Source organism: Chroicocephalus ridibundus, chromosome 4 (genome assembly GCF_963924245.1).
Source record: "Chroicocephalus ridibundus chromosome 4, bChrRid1.1, whole genome shotgun sequence".
NCBI classification, from domain to species: domain Eukaryota; kingdom Metazoa; phylum Chordata; class Aves; order Charadriiformes; family Laridae; genus Chroicocephalus; species Chroicocephalus ridibundus.
Window position 1 is genome coordinate 69,962,773 of NC_086287.1, and position 27,932 is coordinate 69,990,704.

At 57.9% G+C, this 27,932-nt stretch overlaps 1 protein-coding gene across 4 annotated transcripts in view; it reads left to right on the forward strand.

Moving 5' to 3' along the window:
• The window catches only part of FRMD6 (FERM domain containing 6), a 41,949-nt gene extending 18,136 nt beyond the window's left edge, over positions 1 to 23,813 (forward strand). For 2 of the 4 annotated variants that reach the window (XM_063333847.1, XM_063333845.1), the window contains 13 exons: positions 11,147 to 11,322; positions 12,046 to 12,136; positions 12,433 to 12,575; positions 13,319 to 13,395; positions 14,078 to 14,264; positions 15,748 to 15,903; positions 16,878 to 16,943; positions 17,045 to 17,113; positions 17,633 to 17,807; positions 18,830 to 19,165; positions 19,281 to 19,406; positions 20,180 to 20,271; positions 20,391 to 23,813. In XM_063333847.1, coding sequence (XP_063189917.1) covers positions 11,224 to 11,322; positions 12,046 to 12,136; positions 12,433 to 12,575; positions 13,319 to 13,395; positions 14,078 to 14,264; positions 15,748 to 15,903; positions 16,878 to 16,943; positions 17,045 to 17,113; positions 17,633 to 17,807; positions 18,830 to 19,165; positions 19,281 to 19,406; positions 20,180 to 20,271; positions 20,391 to 20,675 — 1,902 coding nt within the window. In that variant the 5' untranslated portion in view covers positions 11,147 to 11,223 and the 3' untranslated portion in view covers positions 20,676 to 23,813. Of the gene's footprint in view, positions 1 to 1,241; positions 1,375 to 11,146; positions 11,323 to 12,045; positions 12,137 to 12,432; positions 12,576 to 13,318; positions 13,396 to 14,077; positions 14,265 to 15,747; positions 15,904 to 16,877; positions 16,944 to 17,044; positions 17,114 to 17,632; positions 17,808 to 18,829; positions 19,166 to 19,280; positions 19,407 to 20,179; positions 20,272 to 20,390 lie in introns of those variants that run through there. The other 2 variants (XM_063333846.1, XM_063333848.1) reach the window with 2 other exon arrangements.
• The last annotated feature ends 4,119 nt before the right edge of the window (positions 23,814 to 27,932 follow it).

The following is a 27,932-nucleotide window of genomic DNA, read 5'->3' on the forward strand; positions in this document are numbered from 1 at the left end:
ATTTAGGTCTGGGAACAAGCGGCTGTTCTTTCCCGGAGCCTCGTAGAGACTGCGGGGGCAGAGCCGGCCTCGCAGGTCATCCCAAAAAAAAATGCCCGTAGACACTTAAAAGTGAGGAATAAATAACTACTCCGAAAACAATCTCACCAGATGGCACTTCTGAAGAAGGAGCGGCTCAGGGATGCTTTGCTGCTAATTTATGGGGCTGCTGCTGCTGCTATTCCCGTCCCGGGTCACCTATGGAGAGACCCGTGTGTGCATCAGCTCTGTTACACGCACTGAGTTGTGGCTGGCCGTCACACAAAGGTGCCTGGACTCACCTGAGATCCAGCTGCCGGGACATCAGTGGAAGGTTTAAAGAGAATGGGATTTGGCCCTAATTCTGCTCCTGCCTTAACCCGACTCCTAAGTACTGGGTTAATACGCCAGCGGCACAGCCAGGGCTGGGGGTACTAGGCTGGGTGCAGGGGGTGCTTGGGCTCCCCTCTCCAGGGATGCTTGGGAGACATAGAATCACAGAATGGTGTGGGTGGGAAGGGACCTTTAAAGGCCACCTAGTCCAACCCCCTGCCGTGAGCAGGGACATCTTCAGCTAGATCAGGTTGCTCAGAGCCCCGTCCAACCTGGCCTGGAATGTTTCCGGGGATGGAGCATCTCCCACCTCTCTGGGCAACCTGGGCCAGTGTCTCATCACCCTCGGCATAAAAAACGTCTTAATTATATCCAGTCTGAATTTACCCTCTTGCAGTTTAAAGCCATTACCCCTTGTCCTATAGCTACAGGCCCTGCTAAAAGGTCCCACCCCATCTTTCTTATAAGCCCCCTTTAAGTACTGAAAGGCCAGAAGATGTGAGTCGTCGTCCCCGGGAGATGCCCAGGTCCCCCCAGCAGGATGCTCATCCCCTTTCCCTGGCTATCTTCGTGTGGGTCTATTTTCCCTGGGTCCTGGAAAATGCTCGTGTCCCCCAGTGACGGCGTCCCAGGGGATGCCCTCTGGTCCCTCCCAGGGCAGGTTCGTCTTTCCCCGAGGGAAACACCGGGAACAGGCGGGGGGGGGGGGGCAGGGGGGGAGGGGAGCGGGATGCCCGACTCCCGCGCCCCCTCCGGGCGAAACGCTGGGGTCCCCGGGGGCCCTTCGTGTCCCCTCCCCGGGGCTGCCCGCTGTGTCCGTCCCCCCCTCCCCATCCCCGCCTGCCCCGGGGCCCGCGCTCCGACGGGGGGCGGCGCCGGTGCCGCTCGGGGCGGTGCGGCCCGGGAAGGGGCGGGGGCGGCGGGTTGGGCTGGGCTCGGAACGGCTTCGGAACGGCTGGGAACGGCACGGAACGGCTGGGAACGGCACGGCAGGGCTCGGCACGGCGGTCCCGGGCGCCGCAGGTAGGTGCGCGTCCGCCGCCCCCGCACCGCGCTCCCGGTCCGGCTCGGCTCGGCTCGGCTCGGCTCGGCTCGGCTCGGCTCGGCTCGGTTCGGTGGAGATGCCGAGCTCCCGACCCGGCTCGGGTCCCCACGCCGGGGCTGGCCGCGGGTGGGCTCGGCGCGGCGGGGTCGGCGGAGCAGGGGGGAGCCCGGCGGGGCTGCTTGTTGCGCTCCGGGGATGATGAGTTGGTGCCGGAGAAGTGCGAGAGGCTCCGGCTGCAGGAATGCGAGTCATTTCCTCCGCCCGCCCGCCGGGGGCTGAGGGCGAGCAGCGGCCGGACCGACCGCCCCCGCCCCCGCCGCGGCCGCGGCCCCGCCGGACACTCGCCCGCGGGCTCGGCGAACCCCCGGGGTCACACTCGCCTTCGGTCCCCTCGTCGGCGGGACCCCTTGCCCTGGGTCGCACTCGCCCACGGGTCCCCTCGCCCACGGCTCCCCTCGCGCGTGGGTCACGCTTTCCCACGGGTCCCCTTGTCCATGGGACCCCACACCTTTGGGACGCCTCACCCGTGGATCACACTTGCCCACGGCTCCCCTCGCTCGTGGGTCACTCTTGCCCACGGGCCCCCTCGTCCATGGGACCCCTGGCCCGTGAGTCACACTCACCCATGGGTCCCCTCACCTTTGGGACTCCTCGCTCATGGGTCACACTTGCCCACGGCTCCCCTCGCTTGTGGGTCACACTCACCTGTGGGTCCCCTCACCTTTGGGACTCCTCGCTTGTGGGTCACACTTGCCCACGGCTCCCCTTGCCCGTGGGACTCCTCGCTCATGGGTTACACTTGCCCACGGAGCCCCTCACCCATGGGACCCCTCACTCGTGGGTCACACACACAGCCAGGGGTTCCCTCACCTTTGGGACTCCTCACTCGTGGGTCACACTCGCCCGTGGATCCCCTCAGCCATGAGACTCATGCTAATGGGTCACACTTGTCCACAGGTTCCCTTGCCCGTGGAACTCCTTGCTTGTGGGTCATACTCGCCCATAAGTCCCCTTGCCCCTAGGACCCCTCACACTCACCAGTGGGCTGCTTTGCCCACAAGTCCTCTGGCCTGCAGGACTCCTCACCCCTGGCTCACGCTGGCCCACACTTCCCCTCGCCCGTGGGACCCCTTCCTCATGGGTCACGCTCACCCATGGGTCCCATCACCCATACCTCACGCTCACCCATGGGTCACCATGCCCATGGGTCCCCTTGTCTATGGATAACTCTTACCTGTGGGTCACACTCACTCACAGATCACTCACCCCTGGGTCAGACTTGCCCATGGGTCCCTTCGCCTGCAGGACCCCTCGGCCCTGGGTCACACTTGCCCACATGTCCCCTCGCCTGTGGGACCTCTTGCTTAAGGGTCACACTCACCCATAGGTCCCGTCACCCCGGGTCACACTCGCCCACGGGTCCCCTTCGCCTTCAGGACCCCTTGGCCCTGCGTCACGTGTGCCAATGCGTCCCCTTGCCTGTGGGACCCCTTTGCTTATGGGACACACTCACCCATGGGTCCCATCACCCATGGGTCACACTCACCAGTGGGTCCCTTTGCCCATGGGCCATATTTGGCAGTGGGTCCCCTCACCTGTGGGTCCTCTTCTCTGTGAGATCTCTTTTCCTTGGGTTGCGTTCACTCGTGGGTCCCCTTGGCCATGGGTCATGCTTGTCCATAGGATCCCTCACCCGTGGGTCCCATCATCTGTTGGTCCCGTCACCCGTGGGTCCTCTCATCCATGTTTCTGGGTCACAGTCACCTGTGGGACTCTCTTGCCCATAGGCCTCACTCACCCATGGGCGCAAGCCGGTACCTGGTAGTGCCACTGATGGTCTTCTCCATGTTTCCCACTGGGAATGCGAATCCCCGCCAGGTTCTGGAAGTGGTGAGGATAAACCCCCGCAGCTCTTAAATTGGGCTTTCACTGACATCGTGCCCTCGTGGCGGCGAGGAAATCGGGTTTCCCAGGACGGAGCTGAGGTTTCCCAGGACCATGCTTGATATTCCCATCTCCTTTGATTCACACAGGGGAGTAAAGCCCACCCCCGCTGTGCCCCCGTCCCCCCGCCACCTTTCCTGTCATCTTGTGGTCCGAATCCGCTTTTTTTCCCTGCTCACAAGGATGTTTTTCCCTCTAAACCCAACTCGGCTTTTCCAGGGATGCTTCGGCGTGGCGCTGCTGGAGCTGGGCACACGGAGCTTTCCCGGTCTGCCTAATTCCTGGGGCTGGTTTGTGGCCGTGTTTTTCCACGGAGCTCACTCACCCTCTCCGATCCTTGGATAGAGCGGGGATTAATTAGAGCTGTCTTGCTTAAAAACGGTGGTGTTTCATTGAAAACTCCCAGTCCCGAAGGCGTATCGGGGTTCGGTGAGAGGTGCTGGCTTTTTACTCTCGTTTGGTAAAGGGCTTTCTTTTTTTAAACTGGGTTTATTCAGGGCTCTTTAAACCCCGAGTCTGTAAGCAATTATTCCATTACATGAAAGTCAGTACACTGAAAAAGATTAATTCAGACCAGATGTAAAAATAAATGTGAATTTCAAATTAAGATGATGTCAGCTCCCTCCTGCTAAAAAAAAAAAAAAAAAAAAAAAAAAAAGAAGAAAAACGAGCAGCCTTTGGACTCCAGATGGAGTACACAAACGATGGCGGTGGTTGAAATAGCTGCCTGCTTCTTAATTGACTTTTATGCCTTCCCCCCCCCCCCTTGTCTGAAAAGCGGGCTTAGGATATTTTTCAAACAACCTGGGGAGGGGGGGAAAAAAAAAAAAAAAGCTTTTCTCCCCTGGCTGCTGGGGCAGGGAAGTTTACGGAGGCTCTGGCGTGGCCAAGGAGCTCCGGAGAACCGGAGAGGGAGACAAATCCCCCTCTGCCCGCTGCAGGATTCAAACAAAAGTAACTTGGTTTGGCTTCGTTTTGCCGGATTTGGAGCTGGAGGTGAGGATGCCGGGTGCGGGGGGGGACTCTGGATGGTCCAGACGCGGTTATGTGCGTTTTGGCGTAAAATGGAGCTGGTTTGGGGGCTCTCGGCTGGGCTGCGCATCCTTTTTTTTCCCTCCCCATGTGCATAAAGCGTGTTTCCTGGAGCACGGATGGGTTTGGGCACTGATCCCACGTCCAGGAGCGGGCTGCTGGGGACGAGGTTCCCCAAAAATGCTTTCCCCTGGGAAGGAAAGGGTTTGCCCATGGCTGGAGCATCTTTAGGGGGGGTTATTAAATAGGAATATCCATGGTTTGGAAACTCGGGGCTGTGCTTTCTGCGACGTGGGGATGCGGGATGGTGACAGTGACACTTCCAGCTGCTTTGTGGTCCAGGGATCCTGCAGCCAAGGCCCAGGGCTGAATCCCAAGGGATTTAGGGATGCCGCTGGTAGCATGGGCTCAGCCTGCCCACCGAGCGGGGAGCGAAAGCGATGCTTCGCCTCCACCCACATCCTTCGGAATGATGCCTGCGGTCCCTGGAGCGGTTGGAAGATTTGGGCTTGTTGCTGGTGATGCTGGGGGATGGTCCCTAAAGCCCCCGGAAACGCCGGGGGACAGGATCCGGAGGCAGGATGGGGACGTGGGGTGTCCTAGAACGATCCCCCCCACCCCCCCCCAACCCAGTCTTGATGCAACTGGGTGCTTGTAGCAGATATTGCTCTAATCCCGAAGGCTGGCGGCGAAGTTTTCCGGAAGGAAATAAAATGGAAGGGGCTGGTTCAATAGCAGAAGAGGGAAGAGGAAGGCGGCAGGCGCCGTCCCTCCCTCGCTGGAGCCTCTGCCAGTGAAATCCACTGCCGTGCGCATCCTCGGCGGGGGCCGGGCGGCTGTATTTATTTTTTAGTGCACCAAAGTAAGGGAAGGAAGAGGCCTGGCATGGCTATGCCGTGGGGATGGAAAAAATCAGCACTTCCAGGCCGGATTTGTCTCCTTGCATGGCAGAAGGACGGGCAGGGGGTGCGATTTCCACCTCTGCCTGTGTGTCCCCATGCCCTGATGCCACGTCCCGCGGCGCTCGTCCCCAGCGCTGGCTGCGACTGCAGCTGCGACGCAAATAGGAGGGGACAGAGGGGCCCTTATCCCAAAAATGGAATAATGGTCTCTGTCTCGGCCCTTTGAGGCCGTCCCCGGGTGTCCCCAACACCCCTTCTGCCCCTTGGTGTTGTCCCATTGCAGCAAGCAAAGGGGAGGAAGAGGAGATGGAGACAGGCGAGCTGATGGGGTGGTGAACCTTCCTTGCTGAGGCTTTTTGGACCCCTCCAGCACTTGGGGGCATTGCCGGGGCTGGTGGGGCCGGCCCCCGGCTGCCCAGGCTGAGTTTCCAGCAGCCAAATAACTTTTGTGGTGGAATGAAGTAATGTAATATTTATAACCGAGCCCTTTTTCCCAGTGAAGGTCTCTTTCATCTGCCTCCCTTCATTATGAGGAAACTGTTGAGTTCATGAAGAATTGGGAGACGATTTTAATTACGGGGGTGACCGCAAGCAGGAGTTAATCTGGCTTTTGGGTTGGTAGAGGCTGGCGTTAAGTGACGGCCTTAAAACTTGTAATAACAGCTCGCGCATACCTGCGCCCTGTGATGTGGGGTAAAACCCACTCCAAACTCTTTAAAAACAAGAAATTCCTGCCCCGTGAATTCATCTTCCCGTCTCGCTCGGCACTTGGGGCAGCCTCTGGCTGCGGGACGGCCCGTGCCTACGTGCGGGTCCCGTGCCGAATCCCTTCCCTCGCCCCTGGGGTGGTCGGGACGAAAGCCTGGGTTTGGTGGCTGATGGGGCGGAATTTGTTAATAAATGGCTATTTTTGGCAAGGGGAGGTGGATTTGGGTGATGGAGAAAGGGGCGGGGGGGGGGGTCGCAGCTGGGTGGAACGGTCGGCACCCATGATGGGCCGGTGGGTACCGTGGGGGTACAAACTTGACCCAAAACGATGGACGCGGTGATCAGGCGCTTCTTTTAATTGTAATTAAATGCGTGGTGAGGGGGGACACACACACACGCTGCACAGCCTCGCTTGGCGTGCGCGGGAGCTGTGCGCTTGTGTCTTTGGAAGAAACACCCCCCCCCAACCTCAGCCGGCAAGTTCAAGCGATGTTAAATCCCCGACCCTGGAATTGCATCCAAATTTATATTTCCTCTGAGAGCCTGGCACGTTGCTCCGGCACCTCCGCCTCCACCAGGCCCAACCTCCCTCCGCTTGCCCTCGGCCGTGTTTGCCAGCCCCCGTGCCGGATAAATCCCCCGCCGAGTCAGCAGCCACGGCCCGAGCTGCTTTTTCCAAGCCGGCAGGTTTATGGCCTGATGTTTTTATCTACAGCAGAGTTTTGCCACGGGGTTTATCCCCTGGCGTCGGTACGAGGGAGGGGGAGACGGGATTCCGGCAGCCTGGCCTGAAAAATACGTTGGATCAAGGAATTTTTGCCGAGGAGCCCTGAAGTTACAAGGCACATAAGGGGTTTGCAGTGCATTCCTATGGAGTTTTAATGCTTTTTTTCCCTATAGCAGGGAAAGCGCAGCTGGAAGACCAGGGTATCGCGGCGCTGTTAATGCTGATCCATGCCCGAGTCTTTATTCCCCGTGTTTTTTCCAGCTCTCTGGATGGAAAACCCCTTCCCAAACTGCCTGGGGTTGAGATTCTCCCTTGGATCGTGGGGTGATTTGTGCGTGTGTCCCCAGCACGGCATTCCAGGGGGGCTCTCCCTGCAATCCAGGCTCTTTCCAGCTCGGAGCCGGGCATGTTGGTGCCTCATGTCCGCTCTCACTTCAGAGCTGGAGCCGCTGGGCGAGGGCAGCGGCGCGGGGTCCCAGGGAATCAAAGCTGACATTGTGGCAATGAGCTGCAGATGCTCGGAAAGAATTTGCCGGCGTCTGGCGGAGGCTGCTGGAGGCGCATCCCCTTGGAAAAGGCCTTTTTGTGCCTGTTTTGCTCAATCTGCCGCCTCTCCAGCTCACAGAGGGGCTGGCAGAGCCCTGGGGTGAGATCCCGGAGCTGAGGGGGTCTCGCAAAGCCACCGGCCACCCCTCTGTGACCATCTGATGGGCTGTTATCATTCAGCAGCAGGGACTTGAGCATTTTCTATAGCAATACCAAAATATATGTGTTGGTTTTGGTTTTTTTTTTCCCCTCTGGTGTTTTGCTTGCTCTCGGAGGTAGGGTCCTGTGGAGCTGCTCTCGGGGAACATGTTTTCTTTGGCTCCGGCTCCGAGCCGCGCGATGCCCGTGCTCCGCTGATGCCTGCTTGTGTGTTTTAATCCCTGATGCTCAGGGACTGGTTGAGGATGTGGGACAAGGAGTAAATATATTGACTGCTGAGGGGATGAATGTGGGGAAGCTCTCCCAAGGGACACAGAAGCTGCGTGGTGGGGCCCGATGCCCAGCCCCTGCCTGGTTCGTAAGGGCGGTTTGGAGGCAGGGAGGTGATGGGCTGAGACACCGGGGTTTTTGCCGGCGCCCTGAAGACTTGCTTTCATTTCCAAGTGCTCTTAAGAAGGTGTTTTCCTGGGGGGATCCTGCCGTGGGCAGGGCTTGGTGCAGAGGCTGTGGCCGAGGAGGGACCCGTTCCCCACCGGCTGCTCCTGGCACGTTCCTGTGTCAGGGATGCTGCGGTGCTGGAAGCAGAGAATAACCTCCTGGTGATGGGTTTACCAATAAATTGGGGGTGGTTTGTGCCTGTGGCTGTAGTTCTGAGCCGGCTGTGTGGGGAGGATCATAGAATGGTTTGGGTTGGAAGGGACCATCGCATTCCACCGCCCTGCCCTGGGCAGGGACACCTCCCACCAGACCAGGTTGCTCCAAGCCCCGTCCAACCTGGCCTTGAACACCTCCAGGGATGGGGCAGCCACAGCTTCTCTGGGCAACCTGGGCCAGGGGCTCACCACTCTCACAGCCAAGAATTTCTTCCTTAGATCTCATCTCAATCTCCCCTCTTTCAGTTTAAAACCGTTCCCCCTCGTCCTATTGCTCCCCTCCCTGATCCAGAGTCCCTCCCCAACTTTCCTGGAGCCCCTTGAGGGACTGGAAGGGGCTGGAAGGTCTCCCCGGAGCCTTCTCCAGGCTGAACCCCCCCAACTCTCCCAGCTTGTCCTCGCAGCAGAGGGGCTCTGGTGCTCCTGTTGGGTTGGCAGGAGAGCTTTGGGTGGGAGCTGGGTGCAGAGGGTGCTGGAGGGTGCCTGGGGGCACGGCTGCTTTGCCGGGGACGTGGCACCCTCCCTGCCACGGCCTGTACGAGTCGCTTCACGCCCAGCCCCATGTTGGTGCACGGGAGCTGCCGGGCGCCCGGCCGGGGCCAGGACGTTTGCCAAATACCTTCAGCCCCGTTTTGTTCACCGCTGCTGGGATTTTTAATGAACCTTGAAACCAACCCGTCCGCCGCCTGCCGTGTTTGCTCCTGGTTGGGATCAATCATGTCCGGGCATGGCTGCGATGCGCAGCCGGGATGCAGGGATGCAATGCACGGCCGCGATATACACGTGCAGTGCATGGCCATGGTGCCCAGATGCGATGCCCAGATGCGATGCATGACTATAATGCATGGATGCAAGGCACAGCCCTGATGCATGGCCACAATGCACAGATGCAATGCGTGGCCATGATGCACGAATGTAATGCACAGGTGCAATGCATGGCACGATGCATGGCTACAATGCACAGCCACGATGCATGGCCACAATGCACCACCACAATGCATGGATGCAATGCGTAGATGCAATGCTTGGCCGTGATGGACACCACAATGCATGGGTGCAGTGCATGGCTGTGATGCACAGGTGCAGTGCACAGCCACGATGCACAAATGCAATGCAGAGTTGCAGTGTGTGGCCATGATGCACAACTGCAATGCATGAATGTGATGCACAGATGCAATACGTGGCCACGATGCATGGATGCAACGCACAGCTGTGATGCATGGCTGCGATGCATGGCCACGATGCATAGATGCGGTGCGTAGATGCAATGCATGGCCATGATGCGTAGCCAGAATGCACGGGTGCAATGCACAGGTGCAGTGCATAGAGGCAGTGCATGGCCACGATGCACAGCTGCAATGCACAGCCACGATGCATGGGTGCAACGCATGGCCACAATGCACGAATGCAATGCACAGATGCAATGCATGGCCACAATGCATGGATACAACGTGCAGCTGCGATGCATGGCCACAATGCACCACCACAATGCATGGGAGCAGTGCATGGGTGCAGTGCATGGCCCTGATGGACACCACAATGCATGGATGCAATGCGTAGATGGAATGCATGGCCGTGATACACGTTTGTGATACATGGAAGCAATGCATGGCCATGATGGACACTACAATGCGTGGATGCAATGCGTGGATGCAATGCATGGATGCAATGCATGGCCCTGATGGACACCACAATGCATGGATGCAATGCATGGCCATGATGGACACCACAATGCATGGATGCAACGCATAGATGCAATGCATGGCCGCAATGCACGTCTGTGATACATGGATGGAATGCATGGCCATGATGGACATCACAATGCATGGATGCAATGCGTAGATGCAATGCATGGCCATGATCCACGTCTGTGATACATGGATGCAATGCATGGCCGTGATGGACACCACAATGCATAGATGCAATGCATGGCCATGATGGACACCACGATGCGTAGATGCAGTGCACGGCCATGATGGACACCACAATGCATGGATGCAACGCATAGATGCAATGCATGGCTGGGCCGCGATGCACGTCTGTGATACACGGATGCAATGCACGGCCACGCTGCCCCACCACAACGCGTGGGTGCAATGCACGGCTGCGCGGGGCCTCGGCGCTACAAGCCCAGAGTGGCGGGAGGGCACCACCTCCGGATTTCCCAACTTCTGCCAAACCCCAGGAACTACCTGACACAAAGTCACCTCCAAGCACTTTTTTTCCCCCGCTGTATGAATATGCAAGTGAACCTGGTTCGGAAGCCAAAGGCATTTTCATTTAGACCAAAGCAAATATTTAGCGAAGTGGGAGACACGATACTGTCCTCGGTGCCAGCTGTAAATCCGCGGGTCAGAAAAAGGGGGAACTGGTTTAGGGTTTAAAGATCGGTGCTTGTGGTGTCATGCGTGCGTTTGTGTCCCTGGGGAGGGCCGTGGGGTAAAAAGGGCTTAAGGAATTTTTGCCCTTGAAAATAAGAATTGCCTGGGGTTAGTGCCGGGAGGGATTCACCCCCCTCGGCCCCAGTATGGATTTAGGTGAACGCTGGGAAATGGCAGGAGACGGCAATTCCCATCTGCAAATCACTGTTAGCGCTTGGGTTGTTTTATTTAACCCCCATAAAGCGCTACAGATGGGGAGAACGATGCTGAAAGGGACGTGGGAGTCCTGCCATGGGACCCGGCACTGTCCCCTTGCCTTTCTGCCGCTGGCAACAAACCCCCTCCTCCCCCAAGCCGCCGTGCCGCTCCTCTCTGGCTATTCCCAGCAGATAGACTTTTTTTTTTTTTTTTTTAATTATGCCAGGAAAGTCTTTCCTTGAGGTTTTTTTCTGAACCCGAGCCGGGAGAATAAAACTGCTGGCTCAGGGGTTTGGTTTTTTTTTGGGCACGGCTGCGATCCTGCGCTGCCCTGACCGCGGCGCCGGGGCTGGGATGCAGGGTGGCCGCGGTGGGGTGCGCTCGGGGGGGTTTCGGGGGACACCCTGCTGTGGTGATGGGTGGGAAGGATGCCCGGATCGGGGTGCGGGAAGCCGGGGGTGCTGTGCGTTGGAGCTGAACCCCCTCCCTCTCGCCCACAGGGATGGCACCCATGGGGACCGAGGCCGCCCCGGCCCGTCGGTGAGGTGCCCACCGCCCGCCCTGAGCCCGGACCACGATGAACAAACTGACCTTCCACAACAACAGAGTCATGCAGGACCGCCGCAGCGTTTGCATCTTCCTCCCCAACGACGACTCCCTCAACATCATCATCAACGTAAGGGGGCCAGGGAAACCCCCTGAGCACCGACGTGTTCATCACACCTGGGGTCGTGCAACCGGCTGCATTTCCAAGCTCTGCTTTTAATTCTGAGCCTGCCTGCTATCTTTCTGCCGAGAGATGCAGGCGAGTTATTCCCCTGAAGGCTGTGGCAGCGTTTTTACGCTCTCCTGCTTCTTCTTGGCTCCGTGTGCTGCCGACAGCGCCGTGGTTTTGGGCGTGTGACCTGCCGTATGCCATCCCCCGGGGCGGCACAGTGAGGAGCGGGCAGTCCTTCCTCCTCCGGTCCTCACTCCGTGCACCCACTGGGGATGGCCTTCCGGCCTCCTGTACCCCGGAGAATAAACAGGAGGAGGATTTAGCTCTGTTATTCAACGTATTTCATATTTTTTTAATTCCCCCGCCACCCAGTATTCTGTTTTCTGCCCCCAAAGCCATCTCCGTGGCACCGGGCTGGTTGCCGTGAGGTGTCCACCACCAGCCGCTGCTTTCGACCTGCCCTGTGGTCCCCGAGTATCCCATCCCCAGGGGAGAGCTCTGCTCCTGCACCCCAGGGTGGGACCCTGCTTTTGGGGACTTCCGTGGAAAAATGCGCCCTGCAGCGCAGCCTGTCACCCCCCCAGTCCCGCTTGGGGAGCCAGCGGGGGGTTCGGTGCCACCTGCCCTGTGCTCGGCTGGCCACAGATGCAGCGGGGACCACAGATGGGGGTCTTTTTGCAGGTGAAGATTTTGTGCCATGAGTTACTGGTGCAGGTGTGTGACCTCCTGAGGCTGAAGGACTGTCACCTCTTCGGGCTCAGCGTCATCCAGAGTAAGTCAGGGCTTTATGCCGTGGGTTCGGTGCCCGTGGCCGGTCCAGCATGATGCCATCACGGCGTGGCGAGGCATGATGCCACCAGGCAGGGGGTGCGTGTTTGCCCAAAGACGGGCGCAAATTTACCCAACCCTTTGGTGGCCTCTCGTTTGGTGACGAGGAGGTTATGAACCTCCCCCCCCCTCCCAGTACCACCCACCGATGGGTCGGGGCGGGGGCCGAGGCAGGGCTTGGCAGGGTGGAGGGGGACGCGCAGGGGGATGCTGATGCCACCTCTGTCCCACCTCTGTCAGACAATGAGCACGTGTACATGGACCTGGCCCAGAAACTCTACAAGTACTGCCCCAAGGAGTGGAAGAAGGAGGCCAGCAAGGTCAGCGGTGAGGTCTTGCATGGAGAGCTGACAGCAGTAAGGCCACCTCTGTCCCCGTCGCAGGTCACTTCCAGGACACGGGAACGCAGCTGGAGGGGGCGGCAGAGGGGGGTGGCACTTGGGCTGTTGGCCAGTGCGGGGCTTGGGGTGGGGGGAGGAGGGGGGGGGCGGTCAGGAGTGCAAAAGGAATGAATCCCTTTTGGGACGATGCCTGATGGCTGTCACCCCGAGTGCCACCGCGTGCCCCGGCTGGGGACAAGTCCTCCACGCTCCCCGGCCTTGGAGCTGTGATTTTTTTTCCTTCCTTATTTCTTACAATCAGCAGAATTTTGAAGGTGTCCCTTTCTTCTGGTGTCTAAAATCAAGCATTTGGGGTTTTCCCCCCCCCAGCCCCTGCTAAAGCACCTTTTAATTATCTCAGTGCAACATGCCGGGGGGCGTTGGTGCGAAGGCTCTGGTGCTGGCACTGAGATGGGGACTGGTGGGTGACAGGCTGGAGAGGGACAGTGGTGGTGGGGGGCTGCAGACCCCTGGAGGGGAGGCGTGTGTGTCTCAAACCCAGCCGCCTGCTTCTTTAAATCCAAATCCCCTTCGTGTTTCAGCATACTGGGTGGGGGGGTGGCGTGGGAAATGGGTGTCAAGCCCTAATTCAGGAAAAAAGGGCAATTAGCGTTAAGGAGGGAACTTTTCCCTGTGGCTTTCACCCCGTGGAGGGCAAGGGGGTGGCCGTGACGGACCCCGAGGCAAGGGGCCAGGGCGCGATGCCGGGGTATCCGCAGGAGCCCTGAATATCTCCTCCGTTCCAGGGGATTGACCAGTTTGGCCCCCCCATGATCATCCACTTCCGAGTGCAGTACTATGTGGAGAACGGCAGGCTGATCAGGTAGGGTGCACCCCCCCCCCCGCCCCAACTCCATCCCCGGGGCGGTGGGCACCCCCACGCAGGGGGCCAGGGGCTAGTGGGGGAGCACCGCAGGGTGCCCCCGGCTTGGGCACCGCTCCTGGGGCTGCGCAGCCTCGGGATGCTGTGGGTTGGACGCTCCTCCCTTCTGTGGGGGCCGTTTGTGGCCGGGTACCAGGGGCAAGTGGGGACACTGCTCCCAGCCAGCGATGACAGAGCCTTTTGAGGGGCTGGGGACGTGGCGTTTAGGGTTTTGTCACAGCTTAACCCTTTGGCCCAGCCTGATTTTAATTCACACGTGTGCCTGTGGCGGGGTGGGAACTTCAGGTCCCGTTTGCGGGAAAAAATTATTTTCAGGGGTTTGGGTGCTTGGGGACGTGGTGGCACCTGCAGCCACGCAGGGATGCTTTTTGCCCAGGGAGGGGGGTGTATTCCACCTGCGGGAGGCACTGGCTGGACGTTTGAGCCCAGCCTGAAATGGGAGCCCCGGCTTTAGCGAAGAGGAAAAGGGGGCAACCGGCTCGGCACCCAGCACTGCTCCGTCGGAAAGAGCTCCGCACCGGGAGGAAGGGGCTGGAATTGTCTCTCACCCCCTGGTCTGGGTCACGGGTGGGTGTCCCGCGGGCTCCCCTCTCCTCCCCTCTCTCCTCCGCTCCCCCCGCAGCGACCGGACGGCACGTTACTACTACTACTGGCACCTGCGGAAGCAAGTGCTGCACTCGCAGTGCGTCCTGCGGGAGGAAGCCTATTTCCTTCTCACCGCCTTCGCCCTCCAAGCCGACCTGGGCGACTTCAAGCGCAGCAAGCACTACGGGAAGTACTTCGAGCCCGAAGCCTATTTCCCTGCCTGGGTAAGTGTCCCACCAGATGGTCCCCGCTCTAACCACGTGCGAACCCGATGATGCTGGGCTGCTCGGAGGATTCCCGGGCGGCCGGCGCTCCCGCTGCCTCCCCATTTCCAGCTTATTCCCGGTTGTTGATAACTTCGGACAACTGCAGGGCTGCAAATAGCTGCTGGAAGGGAGGGTTGGGGTCGGTGGGGTGGCTGGAGTGGCTGCAGGGATGCTCACAGGCGCTTCCCCACATGCCACGTGCCACAGCGGCGTCTCCCCGCCATCCTGAGGTGCACCGCCTCGGGCTTTGCAGCCCTTTGGGAACTGATGTCCTCCATGCTGGCAGCGGCCACGGGTATAGGCAGCTCCTGGGATAGTCCTGGAGGGAAGCTGAGGCAGGGCACAGGGTGACAGGCACCTCGGAGCGGCAGGCAGAGCTGGGCGCTGGGGCGATGCCATCCCAATGACATTGCACAGGAGCAGAGCAGGGACCGGTCCCGTATGGCAGGTCCCAGCTGGGACCCCCCCTTCGGCAGGGACACCCCCTCCCCGCAGTGAGGACTGGTGCCAGCCTCCGTGGGGTACCCAAACGCAAGTCAGTCTGTTACCGGAGAGGTAATTATTAATTAGAGAGGAGCGGCAAGGGGCTGCGCAGCCGCGTGTGATGTGCCCTTAGACCCCAAACAGCTGAACATGGTTCCCTGCGGTCCAGGCTGCCAGCGGAGAGACTTGTAGAATCATGGAATGGTTTGGGTGGGAAGGGACCTTTAAAGGCCACCTAATCCAACCCCCTGCTACGAGCAGGGACATCTTCGACTAGATCAGGTTGCTCAGAGCCCCGTCCAACCTGGCCTGGAATGTTCCCAGGGACGGGGCATCTCCCACCTCTCTGGGCAACCTGGGCCAGGGGCCCACCACCCTCACAGCCAAGAATTTCTTCCTCAGATCTCATCTAAATCTCCCCTCTTTCAGTTTAAAACTGTTCCCCCTCGTCCCATGGCTCCCCTCCCTGATCCAGAGTCCCTCCCCAGCTTTCCTGGAGCCCCTTTAGGGACTGGAAGGGGCTGGAAGGTCTCCGCGGAGCCTTCTCTTCTCCAGGCTGAACCCCCCCAGCTCTCTCAGCCTGTCCTCACAGCAGAGGGGCTCCAAATCTGCCAGCTTCTCTTTTTGTTGTGTGTGTCACTGAGGAGCGGTGGCCCCGGCCGTGTCCCCAGCTACGCCGGGACCTTGTCCCTGGCTCTCCCTGCCTTGGACCGGGCATCGCCGCTGGCGTGAGATCCATGGGGTGGGCACACGGAGCAAACGTGCCCTTCCCAGTGGGAGATCCTGGGGGCGAGAGGTTGTTGGCTGCTGTATTAGTTTTCTTTTTGCTTGCGGCTGTAAAATGGAGCGTATCACTCCCATTTCCCTTTTCCCTGGCCATCGCCGCTGCCCGGGAGCGCCGGGAGCTGGTGAGCACGGAGCAGCTCCCCTGGACCAGCTTCTCCTCTCTTCCAAACAGGTGGTTGCCAAGAGGGGCAAGGACTACATCCTCAAGCACGTCCCCAACATGCACAAGGATCAGTTTGCCCTGACGGCCTCCGAAGCCCATCTCAAGTACATCAAGGAGGCCGTCCGGCTGGACGACGTGGCCGTGCACTACTACAGGTTGTACAAGGTGAGCCCCAGCTGGCTTTTGGAGTCGGGGCTGCTTTTTAAATGCAAGGAGGAACCGCCGAGCAATTCCGAAGGTATTTTTGGGAAGAGCTGCGCTTTCGAATGGGCGCTCGCTGGCTGGAGCAGAAATGCAGCTTTTTGTAGTCTTGCCAATTTTCTACAAGTTAACGGAGAGGCGAGAGGTTTCTGGGGTCTTATTTTTTTAGTATCCCTCTCCCTCCTAAGAAATATATGCTGGGTTTTGGGGTTTTTTTCCCAGCAAAGAGATTTATTTGCTGGGAGCCGGTGCTTCGCAACCCGTTTTGTAGCATCCTTAAATTAAAGAGAAGTTTGCCTTTGGGAGAACACGGGGAACGGGCAAGTACGGAGAGCAGCTGAGCAGGGCAAGGGCTGTTAAAAAGGGCTGTAAAAAAAATCATAAATCCTTCTTTCCAGCCCCCCAGGGAGATGTGCATGGGGGACAGTGGCCGCGTGAGTGGCCGGTGCCACCCGTGCTGCTGCAGGCAGGGTGGGCTGCCCCACCATCACCTGCTCTGCCCCGCTGTCACCCGCTCTGTGCCAGCGATGGGGCAGGTTGGGCTGAAGCGTCAAAGCGCCCCAGCTCCGTTTCTGAAAACCCTTCCTTATTTTCTGAGGTTAAACTCCTTTTCCAGACCCTTACGCTGGGATGTTTCTGGGCAGTGGGGGGGGGGTGGGGGTGGGGAGGGGACAGGTGCCTGGGGGTGAGACTAGAGGATGCCACCGGGCAGTGTGCATGTGCATCGTTAATTAAACAGTTGGGCTTGACCATCTTAAGGGTCTTTTCCAACCTAAATGATCCCATGATTAATGTGGCACCTGCCGCCCGCGGCTGTCGTTGTGTGGGAGGTGGGGTGGTTAGAGGACAATACCTGGGCCAGGGGGCAGATTTGTCCACTTCATGCTGCAAATTGGGTATTTAAAAGCATCTCTGCTTTATTATTTTTTTCTCCTTAGGACAAAAGGGAGGTGGAAGCCTCGCTGACGCTGGGGCTGACGACACGGGGCATCCAGATCTTCCAGGTAAGCGGCTGAGGGAGGGCTCGGGTTCGGGCTCGGCTCCAGGCTCGGCTTCCTACCCACTGCGGCATCCTCAGCTGAGACCGTCCCTCCTCTTCTTACAGAACTTGGATGAAGAAAAGCAGCTGCTCTACGACTTCCCCTGGACAAATGTGGGGAAACTGGTGTTCGTGGTGAGTGCCACCGTCCCCAGGCAGAGCGGCTCTGCCCGTGTCGCTCTTGGGCTCTGATTTGGCCATGGGGTGGTGTCGCACAGACCTCAAGCTGGGGGGTTAATAGAATCATAGTAACATAGAATCATAGAATCACAGAATGGTTTGGGTTGGGAGGGACCTTAAAGATCATCTGGTTCCAACCCCCCTGCCCTGGGCAGGGACACCTCCCACCAGACCAGGTTGCTCCAAGCCCCGTCCAGCCTGGCCTTGAACCCCTCCAGGGATGGGGCAGCCACAGCTTCTCTGGGCAACCTGGGCCAGGGGCTCACCACCCTCATAATGAATTTCGTCCTCAGATCTCATCTCAATCTGCCCTCTATCAGCGTAAAACCATTCCCCCTCGTCCTATGGCTCCCCTCCCTGATCCAGAGTCCCTCCCCAGCTTTCCTGGAGCCCCTTTAGGTGGGCTGCAGCAGGACTGGGTAACGACGAGAGTACTTTTCTCTCCGGGGCTGACGTTCTCCCTCTCCCACACAGGGCAAGAAGTTTGAGATCCTGCCGGACGGGCTGCCCTCGGCCAGGAAGCTCATCTACTACACAGGCTGCCCACTGCGCTCCCGCCATCTCCTCCAGCTGCTCAGCAGCAGCCACCGGCTCTACATGAACCTGCAGCCCGTCCTGCGCCAGGTCCGCAAGCTGGAGGAGAACGAGGGTAGGTGCCCCCACCCAGGGGGCAAATATTGCCCATGCTGGGCTCCCACTCAGCTTTTCTCCCTGTCCTTGTCCTTGCCTGGTCCTTGTGCCAACCCCGTGGCTGGGAGCATGGCGGGGGGTGGCCATCCCCACGTCCCCCTTGACCGTGCGTTGGGGCACCCTGGCCCTGCCTGACAGTCAGACCCTCTCCTGGCTGTGCTGGGTGCCCACAGACCTCCCCCCCGCCGGCTGCTATGGGGTGGGCACAAGCCCCATGGCAGCCCCTGATGGCCCAGTTGCTCCCAGTGCCTCAATGCAGTTCTTCCCAGTGCCCTAATGCAGTTCTTCCCAGTGCCCTGCGTCCCATCTCCAAGCTCAGAAAGGCCTTGTGCAAATGTAAGATCTTCCTCCTCGTCTTCTTTCTTCACCTCTTCATCTTCCTCTTTCCCCTCCTCCTCCTCTTCCTCCTCCACCTCTTCCTTCTCCTCTTCTGCCTCCTCCTTGTCTTGCTTCTCATCCTCCTCCTCCTCTTCCTTCTCTTCTTCCTCCTCCTCCTGTCCTCTTCTTCCTCCTCTTTTTCCTCCCCTTCTTCTTCTCCTCATCCTCATCTTCTTCCTCCTCTTTGTCTTCCTCATCTTCCTCCTCCTCTTCTTCCTCCTCCTTGTTCTCCTTCTCTTCTTATGGCTCCTTGTCCTCCTCATCTTCTTCCTCCTCTTTTTCCTCCTCTTCTTCCTCCTCATCTTTTCCCTCCTCATGGTCATCATCTTCCTCCTCTTCTTTTTTTCCCTCCTCCTCCACATTTTCTTCTTCCTCCTCCTCCTCCTCCTCCTCCTCCTCCTTTCTAGGGGTGGCAGAGCAGGTTTGAGGCTCCCCACTCCCAAATGCCACTGGGACAGGGCTGGCTCCTGATGTCCCACCCCGCTGGGCTTGGGGTGACCGTGCCCCTGGGTGCTGGGGGAAGACACCGGGAGGGAGAAGGACACCCCAGGTGGGTTGGGGTACAGGCTGCTATATGGTGACGGCATGCCACTGGCCTTGCAGAGAAGAAGCAGTACCGTGAGTCCTACATCAGCGACACCCTGGACCTGGACATGGAGCAGCTGGAGAAGCGCTCGCGGGCCAGCGGCAGCAGTGCCGGCAGCATCCGGCACAAGCGCCTCTCCCGGCACTCCACCGCCAGCCACAGCAGCTCCCACACCTCAGGCATCGAGACCGACCCCAAGCCCAGGGAGATGGGGCCCGAGGACAGCTTCTCGGGCGCCAGCACCCACCGCAAGCTGAAGACCTGCAGCTCCATGACCAGCCACGGCAGCTCCCACACCTCTGGGGTGGAGAGCGGTGGGAAGGACCGGCTGGAGGAGGACTCCCAGGACGATGGTGAGACACCAGCTGAGCGTGGGCTTTCCAGCTTGGGTCCCAGCGAGTATTTGGGGTTGGAGGGTGCTCAGGAGGTGCACATCAATGACTCGTCCCACCTTCTCCCTGCCTGCAGAAATCGAGATGCTGGTGGATGACCCCCGGGAGCTGGAGCAGGCTGGCGAGATGGAGGTGAGCCCCGACATGTGCGTCTACATCACGGAGGACATGCTGCTCTCACGCAAGTTCAACGGGCACTCGGGTAAGGCAGCGGCCGCTTTTATTTCCAATTCCCCGATACCAATCACACCTTTGGGCTTCAGCAGAGAGCAATTATCCCAAAGTGTCCATCTGGGACGCTGGGAAAAGCCATTCTCTCACTGGGTTGAAGAAGAGATGGGGTAAATTTGGTGAAGCTCTAAAAAGAAGGGGTTGCCCAAGAAAGGTGCAGGTTTTACTCGGAGCAGGGCTGATGCTCCCTGCAGCTGCCCCGTGGCACGGGGGTGGGGTGCCCAGGCATGCCAGGATGTTTGGAGATACCAGGGGACGATGGCAGGACCTGCCCATGGGCAACAGAGGTTGTAGCAAGGGGGAAGTTGGTCTCTTCTCCCAAGGAACAGGTGACAGGATGAGACGAAACGGCCTCAAGTTGCGCCAGGGGAGGTTTAGGATGGATATTAGGAAAAATTGCTTCACCAAAAGGGTTGTCAAACATTGGAACAGGCTGCCCAGGGAAGTGGTGGAGTCGCCATCCCTGGAGGTATTTAAAAGCCAGGCAGACATGGTGCTGAGGGACATGGGGTAGTGGTGGGTTTGGCGGTGTTGGGTTGATGGTTGGACTCATTGTTCTGAAAGGTCCCTTCCAGTTCCAGTAGAATCCACTTGATGATTCTATGACTCTAAAGGCACCCTATTGAGCTGAGGGTGCCTTCACCCCAAAGCAAGAGCAAGCCCCCAGGGATAGGAGGCTCCCAAGAGAGCTGAGAAGCTTCGAAATAACCTTCGCACCCTCCTCTTCCTCTCTCCCCCGTGCAGGGCTAATTGTTAAAGAGATCAGCTCCTCCACCTCCAGCTCCTCGGAGACGGTGGTGAAACTGCGAGGGCAGAGCACTGACTCCTTACCCCAGGTACGTGGCACTGGTGGGGCTTTGGAGAAGCTCAAAGCCGTGCTGGCACTGGGGGTTTGGGTTTCCCTGACCCCCTTGGCTCCCCGGTGGGTCCTGAGCCCCCTCTCTGCTTTGCCCAGACGACGTGTAGGAAACCGAAGACGTCGACGGACCGGCACAGCCTGAGCCTGGATGACATTCGGCTCTACCAGAAGGATTTCTTGCAGTTGGCCAACCTCTGCCAGGACACGGCCCAGAGCTACACCTTCGGCTGCGCCCACGGGCTGGAGGAGGAAGGCCTCTACTGCAATGGCTGCTTGGCCCAGCAGTGCATCAACATCCAGGAGACCTTCCCTGTCAAAAGAACCAGCAAGTACTTCTCGTTGGATCTCACCCACGACGAAGTCCCCGAATTCGTTGTCTGAGGGCCGCGGGGGAGGCAGGACCAGCTGCCCGCCCTTGGTGGGGAGGCTGGGGCTCTCTGCCCTGCATCGGGGGCCATCAACAGCACCTTGTCCCCCACCGCTCCCTGCAAACTGAGGCCATGGAAACCATGGCACTCGGAGGATCACCCCAATGGCGGGTGGGATGGAGAACCCCGGGCATGGCGGAGTCCCGCCGGCGGCCCCTCAGCATCCTTCCTCCTCCGGATGAGTTTGTGCCAAACACAAGTTGTCTTATTTGGACTGGGAGAAGCACAATTTGTTGGAGCTAGCAGAAGCCAACCCATGTTTTCTCATTGCCTCGTGGCGAGGTCTTCTCCTCCTCGCCCCCATCCTCAGCGCTGCCGGTGGCTCCGGCGGTGGCTTGGGGGCCACTGGAGAGAAAGTGCCAGACTGTTGCGTTCAAGTCAAGCCAAAGAAATGTAAATAACCCTAAAGGCCAGTATGGGGAGGGAGAATTAAGCAATAACCAGCCGGGGATCTCCGGCCATGGGTGATGTACCATGGAGGAAGGCACGGCCAGCGCCTGCTGGGGCAGAGCATCATCCCAGTTCTTCCAAAAAACACGTGCTGGAGGTCAAGCCAGAGCGGTCCCAGCGAGGCGGACGGCAGCTGGGACCTCCGGAGCCGTTTTGAAACTTGGTTTTTTTTCTTCCTTTAAGAGAAAAAACCCCAAAACCAAAAAAAAAACCCCAAAACCCAACAAAAAAAACACACCCCACCCAAGAAAACCAAAAGCAAAGGAGGATGGAAAAGAATAGGTCACCTGCAAGGATATTGCAATAATGCATCCTAAACTTTGAATACGTAGAGATTGCATATATAAATATATTGAGGTATGTATGTTTATATATGTCTGGATCTTATAGACCCATTTGCATTTTCCCTCTGCTCTAAAGTACCTTTTATACAAAGGATCTGCCTCTCTTCTTCCACCCACCGTATAAACAAGCGTATTTTTGTCGAAGCGCTAAGGTGAGAAAATAAGACTTCCCTCTTGAGAAGAACACATCCCGCGACCGCCTTGTAAGGGTGGCTCTTCCCGATCCGGTCTCCCTTGTATTTTACCAAGGCTTTTCACGTGGCTTTTCAATCTCTTGCAGTTCGACTAGTTCTCCTAAAGGATGGGGGTGACGTGCTAGAAAAAAAAAAACCCCAAGGGAGGTTCGGAGGGTGCGTGCGTGCCCAGGTGGAATATTTCCCATCGGTACCGGAGGCTAAAGCATTACAGCAGCTAATGTTCACAGCACAATGCCTTTTTAGTCGATATTTTTAATTAAGAGTTTTAGCGATCGACAGCCAAAGTTTTGCCGTATTTTGATATACCACCTTTTTTTTTTTTTTTTTTAAACTGGAAACTTTTCTTAAAAAAAAAAAAAAGTAAAAAAAAAAAAAAAGCAATTATTTTATAAATAAGCACAATCTTATTTTTCTAACAAATGTCGGGGGAGGGAGCCGAGAAGGGGGAGCTGGTACCAAAAGAAAAGGAGCGTAGCTGTTGGCACGGTGCAAAAAAAAAATAAAAAAAATGGGTGTTATTGCCGTAGCCCCGGGGGGGGGGCCGCCGGGCACTGCTGTGGCTCTGCGCTATGGGAGGGTGGCACCGGCACCAGCATGGCCCCACCCCAGCATTACTGGGGGACAGTGGCATATCATGGGAAAATGATGTAGGTAGCCAAATGCTGGCAGGGTGCGCAGGAGGCTGGTGGCCCCCCCGGCCCCCAAAACCTCTTTTTATCTATCTCCCCTAAAGAAAGGATGCTGTGGGGGGCAGGCGGTGTTCAGGGCTATGTGCTCTGGTTTTGGGGGGACCCCAGCAAACCCCCCCCAAAAGGCTCCCTAGTGGGCACCGCACGCCAGGCTGGGATGCTGGGGGTTGCTGGCAGCGGACCCCTCTGCCCCCCCCCCCCACTCCACACCCCCATCCATGGCTAGGTTTGAGAGGTGCGGGGGGGCTCGGTGTGCGCCCCATCGACATGGGTCTGCCGTGCTGGGACCTCACGGGCTGGTACGGGGAAGGAAAATCCCCTCGATTCATCCCCAGATGCTGGGGATTTCGTCCCCTGTGCCAGCCCCTGCGAGGCAGCGGGGCGGCAGCACCCAGCTGGAGGCGGGGGGGGGGTCCTGATGGCACCCCCTCCCCCAGCCAGCCCCGGGTGCCCTCCGTGGGACCCTCTCCCGCTCCCCTGCTCAAACACGGAGCCGGAGGGGGGCAAAACTGTGTAAAGAAATGCTCGACGCTGTTCAAAAAGCATGGGGGAAAGGGGGGGCAGCTAGACCAGGGTCTCTCCATTTCTTGCCCCCCCCCGCCCCCCCCCCCACCCCGTTATCCCGCAGCTGAACGTGGACCGAAGTGGCCAAGCCAAGGTCGCAGTGATGCCGGGGGCTGCGATGGAGCTTGCCCCTGGGCAAGCGGGAGCGGAACTGGGCAAGTCGGGACTGGGGGGGGGGCGCACAGAAGTGGCATTTATTCCGCGGGTGGCGGGCGTGGGTCCCACGGGGGACGGACTGGGGTGGCCATGCCCTTTGTTGCCGCTCCCCCTGCAATAACGAGTGATCCGTCTGCACGAACGAAATAGTCCTTTCTGTGAAAGGATCTTCCCATCGGGGCGATGGGAGAGGCCGGTGACTGTGTTGCAAAACAAAAATAATAATAATTAATAATAATTAAAAAAAAAAAAAAAGAAAAAGAAAGAAACACACACAAGGAAAAAAAACTCGACAAAAAAAAAAAACAACCAAAAACAAAACCCCGCAGCGAAAATTATTTTGTACCAATGAAGTTTGTTGTGTGCCTTTTGCGGTACGGCTGGAAATGACAATAAAGTGACGGTTGTTTGCATTATTTCGACTCCGGGCGATTTCAGACGCTCCCCGGGTTTAAGGGAGTGATGAAACGCGTAAGATTTTAACTAAATGAGGGACAAACCACGTATGAATTTAACGGCGTGATGAAACGCGTATGGATTTAATGAACACGGTATGTTTGTTGCGCTCTCTGCTCCAGCATCACCTGGCTCCGGAGAGCAGGTTAAAGCAATTCCTGCCTTGGGGCGGGGGGAATGGATGGGCTGATCCTTTCAGTTCCGTTTTTTTGATGATTTCTATGAAAACAGCATCCAGTTCCAGCGCTCCCGTGTTGGGAGGGGGCGCGGGGGGACCCGCGGGAGCCATCAGTGGGCTTAAGCTCCTGAAAGGAGCTGGGGACACGGTGGGGGTGGCAGTGAGGGTGGCAGACGGGAGTCCCTGTGGTCCTTGGAGCCGTGCTATGCCGGTGGCTCCAGCCGTGCGTCCCTGTGTTTTGAATCCACTAGCTATAGTTTTATGTGATGTTCTTGTGCTGAAAAAGAAAAAAAAAAAAAAAAAAAAAAGCAGTTTCCTATTCACTTAGATGGCTGATAATTTTTTAGGCGTCAGTCATTTCTCTTTTTATTTTCTCTTTTCGAAGGCGGGGAGCCCAAATCCAGTTGTTCCTCACAGAGAAGCTGCTGCGTTTACTTCCTTGCCCTCTTTCCATCCATCTGTATGTTTGATCCTCTTCTCTGTCCCTTTACCCTTCCTTCCGCACTCTTTTTCCACCCAGGCCACCAGCACAAAACGCCTTCCAATGGGAATCATCGATTTATACAGTGGCTTAATGATCTCCCTCTTGTTTTCTAAGCCTTTCTCAATAATTCCCATTTTTCAGCTTCCTTTTTTGATTTCTACGCAGTGTTAAGCAAATTTTTTCCAAACTATCTGTTATAACCCAATTTTTTGTTTTGTTTTGTTTTGTTTTGTTTTGTTTTGTTGTTTTAAGAGGTATTAGCCAGCTCAAAGCTCACTCCTGGGTAAGTTGAGGGGGGGGGGGTCCCCGGCCTGGAGGGGCTGGAGGGGCTCAGCTCTGGGGTACAGCTTTTTGCCCCTCCTCGGTGGCCGCTGTCCTGGTTGGGCCCCACAGCCCCAGTGGGAAGTCGCGGGGGGGACGGGGACACAGAGCTTCACGGGGCTGTGGCACCCCCCTGCTTGCAGCAGGAGCCACCCCAGGGTGTCACCCGTGGCTCGCAGCATCCCTGCGCTGGCCCTGGGGGCCAGGCTGCTGAGCGAGGTGTGATTCGTTTTTTTCCTAGTGACTCCCCCCACCAAAAATGCTCCCCCGTGATGGTGACAGCCCAGGGGTGCGGGGACTGCGGCGGGCGGGGGGGGGACACAACATGGCCTGTCCCTGTCCCGTTCCCCCCCCCCCCCAGGCCCGAGCGGTGGCATTTGCTGCCATCCTGCGGCACGGTGAGGAGGGAGGCAGTGGTCACCAGTGTGATGAGCGAGGCCATTCTCTGCCCGCTGCGCTCCATCCCTTTCATCCCCCTTTCTCCCTTCTTCTCTGCTTGGAGCGGGCTCCGCTTGGAGAAGGTGGGATGGGTAGTCGGGAGCAGCGCTGGGGTGAGTTTCCCCGCGGGACGAAGCTCCCTCCTGTTAATTAAAGACGTGACCCCAAGCTGGATCCCGCTGGGGCCGAGCCAGGGGATGCCGGCGGAGCTGCCGCCTCCTTTCGAGCCCCCCGTGAGGATTTCCCGAATCCCCACTCCGTGCCAGCATGCGGGCAGGGGAGGCTCTTCATTTTCTCTTTCCCAAGTTGATGGTTTTGGGTGAAGGGTGTGGATTCTCCAGCGTCTGATAGAAGGTTTGTGCTGCAGCCTTCTCCCTCTCCAACACCCAGGGCCACCCTCCCGTCTCCCATGCCACAAGCGTTAATTAAATGCCTCGGAACATAATTAGCTGGCTCTTTTCTTCTTGATTTTTGCCAGCTTTGTTGATCCTGGCACCTCCTTCCTCCAGCCAGGGAAAGCTGCTGTGTGAGGCGCTAATAACCACAGCTTGTCCGCGTCCCCCTTCCCAGCGCCATGGGCATCTCTTGATCCTCACTGTATTTATCCTCTCGCTCCTAATTGCTGCGCTGGCAGTGGGAGAGAAGGAAGATGAGGGCTGTCTGCTCCGTCTGATGGGATGAGCTCCCTGTTGTTAGCAGCAAAATCCTGATCTCCTGCAGAAGATGAAGGTGTGAAGATGAGGAAGAGCCTGTCCTCCCATGAGGAAGCAGCACCAGTAAAGCGTCCTGAGTGGTTCCTCCCAGTACGTGCCACCATCCTGCAGGTCTGGATGTGACCACATGCCACGGTAACGCTGGGACCGCCGGGGCTACAGCAGCCCAGGGCATTCCTGGGACCTATACCAGAGCCTGTCCACCTTTGCCATCCATCCCTCCTCCAAACCAAACATGAAGCTGTTGGAGCAGGGCCAGAGGAGGCCCTGGAGATGCTGGGAGGGCTGGAGCCCCTCTGCTGTGAGGACAGGCTGAGAGAGCTGGAGGGGTTCAGCCTGGAGAAGAGAAGGCTCCGGGGAGACCTTCCAGCCCCTTCCAGTACCTAAAGGGGCTCCAGGAAAGCTGGTCCAGAAGGACTCTGGATCAGGGAGGGGAGCCATGGGATGAGGGGGAACGGTTTTAAACTGAAAGAGGGGAGACTTGGACGAGATCTGAGGAAGAAATTCTTGGCTGTGAGGGTGGTGAGCCCCTGGCCCAGGTTGCCCAGAGAAGCTGTGGCTGCCCCATCCCTGGAGGTGTTCAAGGCCAGGCTGGACGGGGCTTGGAGCAACCTGGGCTGGTGGGAGGTGTCCCTGCCCAGGGCAGGGGGGTGGCACTGGGTGATCTTTAAGGTCCCTTCCAGCCCAAACCATTCTATGATTCTATGGCACGCGATGCCGTGTTAAACGAAAAGTGTTGCGTTCAACGATGCAGGGGGTCCCTGGCCTAAAGAGACACCGGCACGTGGGTATTTTTGCAATTATCACCAATTAGCGGTCGATGCCTGACTGGGGTGATGTCCAAGGGTGCGTCCAGCAGTGCTGGTTTGGAAGGGCTGATGAAAGGAGGACGCTCTGGGAGGTACCCGCCTGGGAACAGCTGTCACTGCATTAACAGCAGGCGAATGCACCGCCTGTTTCGATCTGGCGGCAAAATTTAATATAAAAATAAGGACACTACTGCAACATTTCCCTTTTTTAAAGCGCCTTTTGCAGTTGGCTCCGTAAAGTGGCATTTTCCTGTTGTCTTCCTACAAATCCCAACTCTTGGACCTCTCAGGCTGCCACGAAATGATGGCGGGAGATGCAAAATCCGCACGTGGAGCGACCAGAGACGAAATGGCCCGAGCGCAGCCTTTTTTCTTTTTTTTCTTTTTTTTTTTTTTTGGTGAAAGCTTAAATCCGTGAAAGGGGAGGGCAGAGAAGCAGAAGAGCTGCCAGTACCGGGGGAGCAGCCCAGGGAAAAGGCCAGCGCGGGTGCAAAGCTGCCTGGGGACACGCCGGGCTGGGAACGGGAGGACCTTTCCCCCCCCGGGGACCTCTCCCACGGCGAGATGATGGAGCAACGGAGGGCCCAGAGAGCAATGGGGGCCAATTGGAGGGGGGTTAATTTAACAGCGTAGCTGGGGGTACTCGCTTTTGCTAAACAGAGCCTACAGGGAGGGGAGACCCTCTCCCCCCGGGGTGGCTGGGCTGGCTCACTCGCGTGAAAAAAAAAAAAGACTCAACATCTGGTTTTAGGAAAATTACTTTTTTTTTATTTATTTTTTTTTTTATAGGCCGAGGATGAAATCTGGAGGCTATACTTAGCAGCAGATGATGCAGCCCCCCTCCCAGAAGCCGCTCGCTCCCTTGTGCTCCTCCCTCCAGCATGAGGCAATTAAGCTGCCCCCAAAAATGTCCGGTGTCGGCAGTAATCAGCAGTTAGGGACCGAGACCCGCAGCCGCCCGACGGTCAGCGCCCGCCTCACTGAGGACCAGGGTTATTTTTGGAGGACAAAGGGAAATCACTGGTAACATGCAATTATTTTCAGAGCCCGTAGAAAAGGCGCGGGATGCTCCCTGGCACCGCTCTGCTGCGATGCCGAGGGTGCCAGGGGAGGGGGGCGGTGGGGATACCCCACTCCAGAGGGGCCCAGCCCCACATCTCCATCCCCATCCCTCTCCCAGGGTGTTTCATAGAATGGTTTGGGTGGGAAGGGACCTTAAAGATCACCCAGTGCCACCCGCTGCCCTGGGCAGGGACACATCCCACCAGACCAGGTTGCTCCAAGCCCCATCCAACCTGGCCTTGAACACCTCCAGGGATGGGGCAGCCACAGCTTCTCTGGGCAACCTGGGCCAGGGGCTCACCACCCTCACAGCCAAGAATTTCTTCCTCAGATCTCATCTAAATCTCCC